The sequence below is a fragment of the Toxotes jaculatrix genome, chromosome 16, assembly GCF_017976425.1.
Source record: "Toxotes jaculatrix isolate fToxJac2 chromosome 16, fToxJac2.pri, whole genome shotgun sequence".
Lineage (NCBI taxonomy): Eukaryota > Metazoa > Chordata > Actinopteri > Toxotidae > Toxotes > Toxotes jaculatrix.
Genome location: NC_054409.1, coordinates 8,778,319 through 8,791,071, shown reverse-complemented (window position 1 = coordinate 8,791,071; position 12,753 = coordinate 8,778,319). Strand labels below are relative to the sequence as shown.

The following is a 12,753-nucleotide window of genomic DNA, read 5'->3' as shown; positions in this document are numbered from 1 at the left end:
TGAGGAGGTGAAAGTATCCATTATTCACAAAAACACACATATTAAAGAAAAGTCAGTCACATGGACATTAATATAAACAAAACAAATCACTATTTTGTGTGACTGATTTTTTCTTTTATTTTGTATCTCTTTAATCATATTGTGACCCCACAGATGGGCTGTAAAGCACTGGAATATATTATTATAACTCCTATAACACCTATAATCCCTGCATGAAATATGAATATTAAACAAGCAACAGATGAGGACAATTTGTACATGTTCAACTTTCTTAATGGTTTCAGTGATGCGCTCTAAGAGTTTAGATTTTCAGTGAAATTCAGCGGATTTCATCATTGACTGAAAGCACTATAATGTAATTTTAATGGAATGTATTGATCCAGTATGAAACTGACAGGTTATGGTTTCCACCCAGTGCGTATATGCTGCATCAAGTTCACCCACGACTATACCTTTTTCACTACCTTTTCCAGATATAAAATTTACATCTAACCTATCATTTAAAAGGATAATCTTATCATTAATCACACTACCAGGTTGCCTGTTACAGGTTGTTATTGTTATTTAGAACAAAATACAATGTGGCATGACTGGAAATATATTGTAATGTATCTAAGATACAGTATTTGGCAAAGAACTGGGATGGATAATTTGGTGATTTTTGGAAACATGGGTGTGGATATTTTACTTCTGCTTAAAAAATATTTATCGATTTATTTATTTATTTATATCATCCCAGCAGCAGCATTAACTGGCTTGACAGGTAATTTTCTCTTTTTAGTTGACGCCATTCACAGCGCACTACTTAACCGCGCGGAGGAAGTCCCTCCTTCCTCTCCTCCCGCTCTTGCAGACATCACTTCCCCCCGCACAGACAACATGGCGGCCGCCAGTTTGTCAGATTCGGCGAGCCCACTGCCCTTAGATGTTGTCATCAAGACCGAGCCAGAGGCCGAGGGGGGTCTGCTCTTCGGCTCGGAGGGAGCGCCGGTCAAGAGGGACCCCGTCGTGTCGCTCGTGGCCCCGGTCAGCGGGCTGCAGCCGCTCGCCTGGTCGCAGGACCACCGCCTGGCTGTGTGCACCACCAGCTCCTTGTCTCTGATGGAGCTGGTGTGCGATGTCCACAGCAATAAACAGGACCTCTCGCTGCACAGGACCTCCATCCCCGTCCCGACAGAAGCCCACAGACTGAGGGTAAATATCATCACGTTTATTCCAGAGGCCAACTCAGGGTAAAAAGGTGGACTCAGTTAGCTCTGTAACGTTAGCTTAACAAGTGCGCCGGTTATTAGCAGCAGCCAAGTTAGTAAACACTGAGACTCACAGCTGCTGCCGGTTGTGTAGTGAGCTGTTAGGTGCTCTGCCGCATTTATAAACCTCTAACTGCACACGCTGTAATATGTTATAACACATCACAACAACAGCTACGCTAAGATCATTCCCTCCATCTGCTCCAGGATCAGTTCAGTCTCTGTAAATGTCCATGAACTGACCTCAGGTTTTCTTAACAGTCCTAAATCATTAGGGCTGACTCTCAGTCATCTCTGGTGGAAAGACCTGAGGCCAAGGTAACAAGTAATCTGCTGAAGTTGATGAAGAAACAAATCAACAAATCAAAAATATTGTGTGATGTGTTAATAATATCACAACATATCTGTTCGACTGTAGAATGTCAGTAAATGTTTTTTTTAAAAAAGAGCCCATGACAGTTGCAAGAGTCCAAAATACTTTTCTGATTATTTCTCTTTCACTTTTCACTGATCAATAGCCTGAAACCCAAATATATTGAATTTTACAGTTATAAAACACATATAAGCAGCAAATCATCACATTTAAGAATCTATCCAATAAGTGATTACATGTTTGCTACATAAATGACTTAACTAATTAATTAAATAAAAACTGTCTCAACACTACAGTTAAGTGATATAGTTAAATGATATTATTTGACTGTTACAGCTGACAGAGGTAAAACTTTATTGCTTACACCTATTTGGTTAACATATCTACATTATGATTATTTCACTGTCAGACTTCCTTTAAGTGGATCTAATTGTGCCACTATAACCTAGTTGTTATTGTTTTTTTTCTACCTGAGATCTTGAATTTATGACATTTTACTGGGATGTAAAATTGATAAAGAGGCAGCTTGGCTATGTTGACATGTAAGCTGTCAAAATGACAACAAACCCAAAACTGCTAATTAATTATTGTAGCATCTTCAACAGGCCTGAGAAAGAATCAAAGCATTATTTCAGTCAGATGAAACCTGATCAGTGAAATCCATGTGTTGCAGTATTTAGATGAAATGGAAAACTCAGGACAGTTGAGGACACTGAGGCACATGGCTGTCTAACCTTCATTTGGTGCAAGAACTGATTCTTGTTCTAAGATGGTTGGTATCTTCCTCCTTGTCTGCAGTGCTGTGACAGCTGAAACACCAAATTCATTCACAGGAAAAATGAGCATCATAGTCTAAAGTGATCAGGGGCCAAAAATAACTGGGAGTTCTCTTAAGGTGGAAAGCATCTGTCTGATAAAGGCTATTGTAGGTAAAGAGTAAATCTCTGCCTCAGGCATCAGCTGAATTTTATTTGCAACTTAATTTTTACTAATTTATTACAAGTATCAAATTTATTGTTTTATCCAGAGAGCAACAACAGACTGAAATGACCTGATTAAGTACAGCACAGTGTTTTCCACATACCGTATATCACTGTTCGGCAGATAGTGGTCTGTGGGCCGAGTCTGACCCTCCACTGAACACCCCCCCCACCCCCACTTAACAAAGCGTTTGGACAGTGCTGATGTATTTGCAACAAAAGGGCTAATACATTCAAAGGTAATGCCGTTGTTAGTAAGTGACACAAGTGTGTCTCAAGAATACACTGGTGATTACAAAATGACATCTGTGAGTGTGTTGTAATAGTGTTCTTATTTGTGTACTCGTTCAGCAACTCATGTAAACATGCCTGAGGAGCACAGCCAAGCCAGTATTCACTTGTGTGCTATTAGTTTGGCAGTGGTGGTTGTTTCTGTATTTTCGCTATTTACTAAACTGAAAGAAAGATAATTAAAGCAACGGAATAAAAATGTTGATGCAAAGAGAAACTGAAAAACTATTTTGCTCTGGTAAATCTGTCTCTGCGCAGCTGCTCTGGTGTGTAAACATGATTGTTTATAGGTTCTTCTCCACTCCAAAAATCCACTTGGCAGATAAAATATTGGACGGAGCTGAATTTAATAATCCACTAGGCACAGTGACAGAAGGGTGAAGTTGGTTTCCTGCTGTCATTTATAGATGTGATTAACTGCTTGTAAATAGGAGGGTTACTGAGCTGGGAGCAGGAGACGGTGGCTTTCAAAGTCAGTGTCACAAAGTACACAATTATGTTATGTTGCTGCCATGTCAGAGTGTTTAGTTGATCCAGATTGTTTGACGATGATGCACTTTCTTCCTGCACTGATCTGTAGTATATATAAGGTTTCAATGACTGTCACTATTATCACTTTACCCATACATGATATACTTTACAATTATTAGGGTCAATTTATAATTCTTGCTGTGAAATCTTTGTTGTAAAGTACTTGAACTAATGCCTTAAGCTGACAGTTAGTGGTGTATAGGGATGAATTTGTCAGCACTGGTTTCCAGCATATTCTTGTCATGGCCAATCCAGCTGCAAATATTTTGTCACATGTGGTTTGGATGTACGCTGAAATGACTTGGAGACATTTCTTAAACTAAATTATTGCTTTAATTTTTAACTTTAAAGGTGGGAACAGCAGCAGAGGAAACCCAAATGTTGGAGAAGTTCTCTACACATCCGGACCCGACTGTAAGGCAAGTTTTTCTGGCCGACAGAGTGATGAACCCATCAGTGGGAGTGCACAAAGGAATAAAGTACGCTAGTTGGTCTCCGTTAGGTTGTGACTCTAGTGGACGTTGTTTGCTCGCTTGCCTAACGCTTGACCAAAGGCTTACCATACATAACAGCCACAAGCGCCTCGAGTGGAACAAGCTAGTCGATCTCACCAAAAAGTACAGTGAGAGGCTAAAGGAGCGAGGCTATGCCAAAAAAGACAACAAGCCGCCGCAGGCAAACCTACTGGACTTTGAGGAGCTGCAGCGGCGTTTCCAAATGCAAACGCCTCTGAGAATGGAGTGGTCGAGCGTTTACACGATCAAACAGGTTCAGTCGGACAACACGTGCATAGACGTGGAGATGGTCCTCCTGGCTGTCCTCATGGAAAACGGCGACCTTGTTTTGTGGAAGTTTGTGTTGCCGTTTATAAACGGGGCAGATGTTGTGTTTTACGACATCATCGAATCAGGCGTGACTAGGCCCAGTGACTTGGCGTGGTGGGAGTATGAAAACGCAGATCGACGGATGAGCGGCCTGATCGTCGGAAGTGAGGTGGGACCCGTCAAGATCATGCCGGTCAGCCTGTCGGGAGTGAAGGGCTACTTCACCCTCCGACACCCAGTCATCCTCTGGAAGGAGTGTGACGAAATCGCTGTGGAGAACATCAAATGCGTCCCGATGATCCACCCGATCCACAAATCCAGCTGCAGCCTCATCGTCGCCTCACGCGGCTGCTACGTCTTTTGGTGCCTGCTCATGATTTCACCCGCTGGACTAAATGTACACAACTCTCACGTGGCGGGGCTTCACTCGCTCCCCGTGGTCTCACTGGCGGTCAGTCAACATGGCGTTGCAGTGTACACATGTTCCATAGACGGCTGGATAAAAAAGCTGACGCCAACGTTTACAGAGAACACTTTGATTTTCAAACAAGAGGACATGCTGCAGCCTGAAAACCTAACGGGGAGGCGGATACATGGGATTGCTGTTAGCCGCAACGGAGCATACATTGCGATGGTCAGCACACAAGGTATCGTGGACAGCTATCATCCAGTGAACAGGACCTACCAGGTTCACTTTGTGACCCTGAAAGCGCCAGAAACAGCAGCAGCCCTGCTGCTCAAGTCTCCCACACAGAGCTTGTACAAAATGGCCGACCTGCTTGATATTGTGAGGTGGCAAATTTTGAAAAACAAGTGCATCCCTGCGTCACTTCAGGAAGAGCTTGATCAAAGGATCCAGGAAGTAGACTCACCCTATTTGTGGCGTTTCAAGCTCTTTTTGGTTCGTATTCTTTACCAGTCACTGCAGTCGCCTCCTGCAAATCACCGCTGGAAACTTACACAGGAGGGGAGCAAGGTGTTCGTAAGGGACGAGGACGAGGAGGACGGAGAGGATCGAGAGGACGAAGAAGAAGCCGCGCAAGAGGAAGGAGAGCCTGGTGGAGTAAAACAGGAGAAGGAGGAGAATCAGGAGGAGCAGATGGCGGAGGTGCAGGCTTGGATCAATGCTGTAGAGACCCACCTGATGAGAGAAAACATGAAGAAGGTGCTGGGGGTGGTGTACCTCAACACCTGGATTGCTCAGAACACCAGCATACCCACCTGCGGCCTGGTGGAGTACCTCGCCAAAGACACTAATGACAGAGCTTCAGAGGTAAAACTCAGTGACTCACCTGGTATTTCAGCTTCAGCTGAACATGAACATCCTGGTCAGATTTTTCCATTTGACCTGATTAGAGTGAGGTTAAGTGTAAACTGACTACTTAAAAAAAACCAAAAAAAAACCTGCTTGTTCATTATCTGAAAAATTGAAAAGATGCATCCATAAGAAATAAAACACAACCTTACTGTTACTATTTAATTCCACACTATTTTTGGTAAATGTTTATAACAAATACACTGATGAGCCAAAACATTATTTGACCACCTTTATCATTTGCTGTTGGTCCTTCGTATGCCCCCAGAGCAGGGTGTCCTGTGGTATCTGACACCAAGACGTTAGCACTGACCTGCGCTGCTGTTATGAGATGGTCAGTGTTACCTTCATTGTTGGTGAGTGGTCATAATGTTTGGGCTCCTCCGTGTATAGTTCATGTCATCAGGAGAAGAAGCAGTGAAGTGGATCTTGATGAGTCTTTGTGCAGCTGTTATATTAATGTTTTACATAAGCTCAAAATAAAAAAGTGTTTTAGGCTTTTAATGAGATTAGCACTACTCTGTTACCATTATAAGCTGGAGGAAAATGAGTTCAGTGTATTTGCCTTCACTTACACCCCCTGTGTGTGTGTGTGTGTGTGTGTGTGTGTGTGTGTGTGTGTGTGTGTGTGTGTGTGTGTATCATTCTCCTCAGGTCCTGATTGGCCACATCAAAAACAAGATGAACAAGCAGACGTTCTCAGAGCGCTGCAGCCTGTGTCAGGCCGTGCTGCCCTTCACGGACCACAAACAAGCAACCTGTAAAAACGGTCACATGTGGCTCAGGTAAACAGATTATTCTTGAATTATTCTAAGTTTAAATCTAATCCACTAAATATGTTTGTTTTGGTTTTTTTTATTAGCTTTAGCCTCACAGGAAGCGTAGGTGCTCCGCTGGTTCAGACGCCACAGTTGAGATCCTGACAGTCAGGACATGAATTGAATCTTAATGCCAGATGCCTTCTTTGACGGTTTATTTATCTTCACAGAGCAGTAATCAAGCCTCCCACCTCTTGATATTTACCCATGCACCACTCTCATCGTCTCATAAATATCGTCTGTCAAACATCTCTCCTGCCTTCTCGCTAGCTAGAATGTGGTGCCTGTGGTGGGCACTGAGAGGGAAATCTGTGCCCGTCAGTTGTACCTCAGCTCTGTTTCTGCTCTACTTTTTTTGTGTGTCTGTATCTGTGTGTGTGTGTGTGTGTGTGTGTGTGTGTGTGTGTACACACATGTCTCTGTCCCTGCCAGCCAGCTCTCTTAATGCCTTTCTCCCGGGCTCCTCCAGGTGTGTGTTGTCATACCAGGCCTGCCAGACGCTGACGTTCAGACGTTGCCTCCTGCTGGATACCATTGCCAGACTGCCAGAGCCTGAGGGTAAGCGCCACTTTCCATCTCCCTCCACCTCCATTTCACAGTCACACTCCCGATCAGCCATCTCCTCCTCTTACCTTCAACGTCGGCCTTCATCCCTCTCTGCTGCTCAGATCATCACTTGACATTTTGGATTTCGAGCCAGTTGAAAACGTAATACTGAAAAACATGAATGATTATTGAAATTAGATTTTTTTTCCCTTTCTGAAAGTGTTTATTAGAAAACACAAAGCTGAGTCTTATCTCACTTTCTTACATGTCACTTCTATCTCATTATACCGACACTCTGGATGAACGGCTGACTTACATTTTTCACCATAACCTGGGAATTATGAGCAGCGGTGCAGAAGTAAATGATCTTTGTGCGACTTGATTCGGTTTGGTCACAGAATTACACAGATTGTATGAATGTTTTTCAGAAATTACTTTTTACTTGTGAATTACTGGATGACTTTACATGTTCAGGCCTTTAAAAAATGTTCACTATTGAACGTCGAGGGGTCGTAAACAGAGGAAGCTTTTGTTTTAAGGGATCAGATGCTGGAAAGGTTGGGAATCTCTCTGCACTAAGGTAACCAGGCTCCAGTCGGCTTTCTGCAGTATCAGAATTTCTTAAATGTCATGTAAACAATAAACCTGGTTTCTGTATTCAGGGTAGGGGACAAGAAAAACCCTATGCACCTGTGTACCTGCATAAACACAGGTGCCTCAGACAGGTAAAGTACAGGTGTCACGGCAGAGCTATGGGATGACAGAGGAGATTAACATGTCCTCATATTCTAAATAATTCCATCCAGAGTTACTGCTCTACAGTAACCAGATTAATGGGGCTGTACCCGAACCAGGATTTTCAGATTTCTGCATCAGACTTCAGTCAGTGGTATAAAAAGTGTGCATCCTGGTCTTCAGTTATAAAATTCTAGCACACCACAGAGCGTCTCCCCTGCTTGGCCGGTGACAAGCTGTCAGCCAAACACTCAGTCACACTGGACAGTAGCAGAGGAAGTCGTACCAGTGTCTGTTTCAGAACTGGTTTAGCCGACTTCACTAGCATTCAGCTCCAGAACTGAGAGCGGCGGGCAGGCGAACAGACACGAGTAGCACGGTTTCCTTCGCCCTTCACTGTTTCCATGACAGTTAGCTTTGTAGTTTTGTAGTTTGGTTTTTTTTTTTTTTTTTTTAGACAGGACATGTCTGAATCATCATCGTCATCATGTTTAGGCTCTGTGGTTCCTGCAGTGATTAAAGTTGGGAGAGAAAAACACTGAACTCTTCCCAGTGTTTGAGGTTTGGCTTCATCTGGCTGCTACCTGCATCCCAGGTCTTTATCAGTCTTGCCTCAGCGCCTGAGGCACGGCTCTCCTGGTCATTCCAGCCCATCTGAGCTAAAGACTGACGGGTCTGTGCAGTTTTGGCATCTGTCAAAATCACCACATATCCCAGCTCCTGCCTAAAAACATCTCACAGCTGTTTGTGCTCTCCTGTGTTTGGTTTTTGAAGCATGTGCATCAGTTATTAACTTTTACCGTATGAAATACTTATCAGACGCCGAACATGTCACGATGCTGGCTTCAGTAAAAGTTTCCAAACATTGTTGTTTGTTACATAAATGTCTGGCTCTGGTCTTACAGAGGCAGGTGCTGTTTAAAAGTAATGATCATTATCAGAAAGGGCTGTTTTCTGTTCTCTGATTGGCTGCATCACTGTTGGAGCCTTGATTAATGAACATCATGAGCATGAGGGTCGCTCGCTCTCACAGTGAATCCCCTCATCAATCTCCCCATCATTTATTATTGAACTCTGCTGTCTGTGCTCAGGCATAGAATGACAAGATGTTATGTGTTACGGGCTCTTCTTTAATTTCTGTTTGCTCGTGCGGTATTTAAAGTATTTTCCTGGATATTCATAATTGCTGAAAACATACAAAGGAATACTGTTGATTATTATATTGTAGTTTCACTTTTTTTCCTGCACTTTGAGGGAAAATATCATTTTTTCACTGACTGATCTGACATGAGAATGTGGTTTATCTTTAAACTAATTTTATTTTAATCTTTGTGCAGAAAAAATATAAGTATTGGTTAGTTACTTGATCCCTATTTATGATTTGAGATCTGTGACAAAAACTGAGAGATGAATTTATTACACTGTTCTTAGGAAGGCGTTACAGGGCTTACATTTAATCTCTCTGTCTGGATTTAACCTTGTAGCCTTTAAATCCGCGCTCAGTCCAGTCTTGAGCCGCGTTGGAAGTGTTTCTAGATCCAACCTGGTAAAACTACTGTCTTGACTTTTACGGAGAAACGACTCGAGCACTCATTCAAACATGAGACCTACATGTAAAATTGCCATAACATTTACATAACAAAGTACAGTCTGCAAGTCTTTAATCATTTCCTATAGTGTGAAACCTTAAGTGTAAACATGACGTGTTTCCTTTGCCCACAGACCCAGAGTGGATAAAGAAGATACTGCAGGCGCCCTGCACGCTCTGCGACTCGCCAATGATCTAGAGCTGAACAATCGGAGGAACCTCAGGGCTTCCCTGCGACCTTCAGAGCTCCACACTCTGACGCAGGGTCCAATTTTGTCAGACATCACTGCTACAATTTTTTATTTCATGTATTTTGTTCACCTTTTTATTACTTTATTTTGGTATCTCAAAAGAGCAAATAAAAGGCTTTGATTATACGTTCAGACTATGATTTCCTCTCGGGTGTAGCCTACAAAGTGTGCAGAGAAACTGTTTCCCCCTGCCATAGTTTTAAATTAATATTTTACTGAGGTAAAACAGTTTGGAGTCAAACTTTACAGATTTCTTTATTTTTCTTCTCTCTAAAATTAATTCCCAGTCAGACATAGTGTTTGCACAAGGGTGCAAAGAAACAAAGTTTAAAATGTGGTTATATGTGGAGGCTTTTTATTATTCAGTAGGACTTCAGGGCACCATAAATAAGCTCCCTCATTTTCCTTCTGTTGACTATATTTCCAAACCTTTGGTGTAGTTTTTATTGCAAGTAAGTGGAACTTACTCTGCTAGTCCTATTTTAGTGAGGATTTTTTGTTCTTCTTTTTTTTGAGTGCAACAAATAATACACTCTGAATAATACATACTCTGGGAAAAAAAAAAAACAACTCAACATACCTACTTTAATTGGCACTGTAAAACAATTTCCAAGCCCTGGGAGGAGGATGAGGGATGTGGTGCTCAGTCATTCTCTCAGATGAGGACTTCCGCTAATGTAAACGCAGAAGAGAAGGAGCAGCGAGGCAGATGAGATGAGCAAGAGGCAGGAAGAAAGCAAAAAGTGTGCTTAAAAACCCGGCGCAGTCCCTCCCACGGGAGCGCGTTGTAATGAGATTCAGCAGTAATGAGGGACAGAACATGGCGCCAGATGTGATTCTATTTCTAATCAAGGAGGGGAGGGTGGTGGTAGTGGTGGTGGTGGTGGGGGCTGGCGTAGTGATGGTGGTGGTGGGGTGGGGGGGGGGGGTTAATTGTTAAATACAATTAACCCTTTTTTCATATTTTGAGGGAACAAGGGCTGCAGGGAGGGGATACAGGCTCAGCGGCATGTTCCCCGTCCCCTCCCCTCGGCCCCGGCTCCTTGCTTTGGAGACACGGAGGTCGGCGGCCGGCGATCAAAGAGGAAGGTGGACCTGAGAGACTGGGCCAGCAGCAGAGCCTCCTCTGTTCACTGCCGCCTCTCTCATCCCTTACATCCCCGGCCCGGCAGAGGTCGGGTGGGGTCTGCCCTCCCTCTCGTGTCACTAGAGATGATAGCCTGCCCTGGGGCGAGGAGATAGGAGGCAGCTCTGCTCCGAAACCCTCAGGAGCTCATGAAAGGGGACCTTTTTATTTTTATTTTTCTAAACCCCCACATTTCTCAGCTCAGTGGTGGCATTTACTGGCCCGAGATCCAGTCCATTTGTGAAGAAGAAACTCCCACTTTACTAGAAAGCTAATCATTTATCATCATATAATCATTTTATTATCATGGCTGCAAGAGGTTCTGAAATGTTTTGGACTAGTGGTATAATTTTTTATTTATACATATATATATATATAATTGTTTTAGCTAAGACAGGATGAGAGAATCTGGTCATGTAGTCTGCTTTAGGCGCAGTTGTTCCTTGAAAAACCTACAGAAACTCGGCACTTAGGATTAGCCTCGGATCTAGGTTTTATCGCTGTAACTGTTGTTTACTCATATACAATGGGATTTGTTTGTGTTTGGCAGGAGTACGCTGATAGCTGTAAAAATGTTCCTTTACTCACAATAATTTAGTCGACTGGAACATCATCAGCTGAGAGCCACACCAGTCTAGTAGGTGTGAACAAACAAGTTGTGCCCGATCTCACAGCAAATTCAGTTTTTCACTAAACTACAGAAAGACGGTGTGGTGTTTGTTTTTTTTTAATAGCTACAACGAAAACATACAAAATCACTGATCATAAATTTTCATCCTTGACTTTGGGAACAGTAGTTTGACAAGAAAAAAAAAGTTTTTTTGCTCAATGTCTGAGCAAATGAAAACATAGTAAGTGGACCTTGAGTAACCTTTTTTTTGGTCAAACTACAAAAACATTGTTTTCTTTTCTTTGGCTTTGTATTTTGACTTCAAACAAACTATTTCTCAACTTTCATGCATAATGTGTTTAATTTTAAAATGTTGTTTTCTAATTTCTCCCTTTAGCAACCTTAATCAAGATAAGTTATTATAATCTTTACCAAAATAATTTATCCTTACTTTATTCCCCTATAATGGGAACAGAATAGGTGTGGCTGCAGTTTTATTGTCATTTGATGAAGAGACTAAATTTGAAGTGAGTTTTTCATCAGCCCTCTGGCTTGTGGAGGGTTCGCAGTGTTTGGTGCCTTCATGGCTGCCAGGCTTGCCTGTTTTTGTTTTTTTTTTTCCCTTCAGCCTGGGGATTTGATGCAGGATATGTTTGTCAAGTGGAAGTGGCTCCTCAGGTTGTAATGTTCCTGTCACTGATAGGTGGAGACCAGTACTGTTACAGAGGTTAGCTGTGTTTGGTTGATCCTCCTCCTGCTTTAATATAATAATCCGTCAAAGAGCATCTCCACTAGTAATTACCTGCTTCCCCTCCCTTTCTCTCCCACTGCCTTTGCTCTCAAGACTTCAAACAGGGATTTTTCTCTTTGCATATAATATTTATATCCTTTATGTCAGTGGCTGGATGACATAAAACATTTATGGCACCTTTTCACACCTTAATTTCATGTGATATTCCTTTTGTTTTGTTTAGACTCAATTTTGAACACGATGTGTCGCGCTGTATTCTCTCAAGAGCATGGATTCATTTTGTTGCTTCAGAATATTTCAATTTACACTGCAAAACGTGGCCGATGCTTCACTGCCGCAGACTCGCGACTGCATCACCTGAAAAACACTGTTTTGAGTCTCCTGTTGATTCTTTTTTTACATTTTGTCACATATCTGAGAAAAGGAAGATTATGTAAGTTTTAAAATAAATGGAAACTTGTTTGTTTGGCTGTGGTACTGAGAATTAAACATTATTTGTTTTCTGCTTTGTTAGACTGCTGACAGGAATTGAAGGGAGAGAGAAGACAAATGAAAAAAGGCCCTGGGGCAGACTTGAACTAAAGACGTAGCGATTAGAAGGTCAGCATCGCCCTGTTCTCAGTTTAATTATGAGGGATTCAAACTATTTGTCCATTGAAAATTACAATATGAGTAAACTTGGATGGGTAACAGGTTCATAATGACAGCGATTCACTTACAAAGCCTAATGACCTCACAAATTGTACTTTGGCTCCTTTTTGCAG

General features: G+C 42.3%; 1 protein-coding gene across 1 annotated transcript; it reads left to right on the top strand.

Moving 5' to 3' along the window:
* Positions 1-871: 871 nt before the first annotated feature.
* Positions 872-9,628, top strand: gtf3c4 (general transcription factor IIIC, polypeptide 4). The gene is made up of 5 exons (XM_041059783.1): positions 872-1,194; positions 3,777-5,522; positions 6,219-6,349; positions 6,852-6,940; positions 9,386-9,628. Exons 1-5 carry the CDS (start codon positions 880-882, stop codon positions 9,448-9,450), a joined length of 2,346 nt encoding a protein of 781 aa, XP_040915717.1. The 5' UTR covers positions 872-879; the 3' UTR covers positions 9,451-9,628.
* Positions 9,629-12,753: the final 3,125 nt, after the last annotated feature.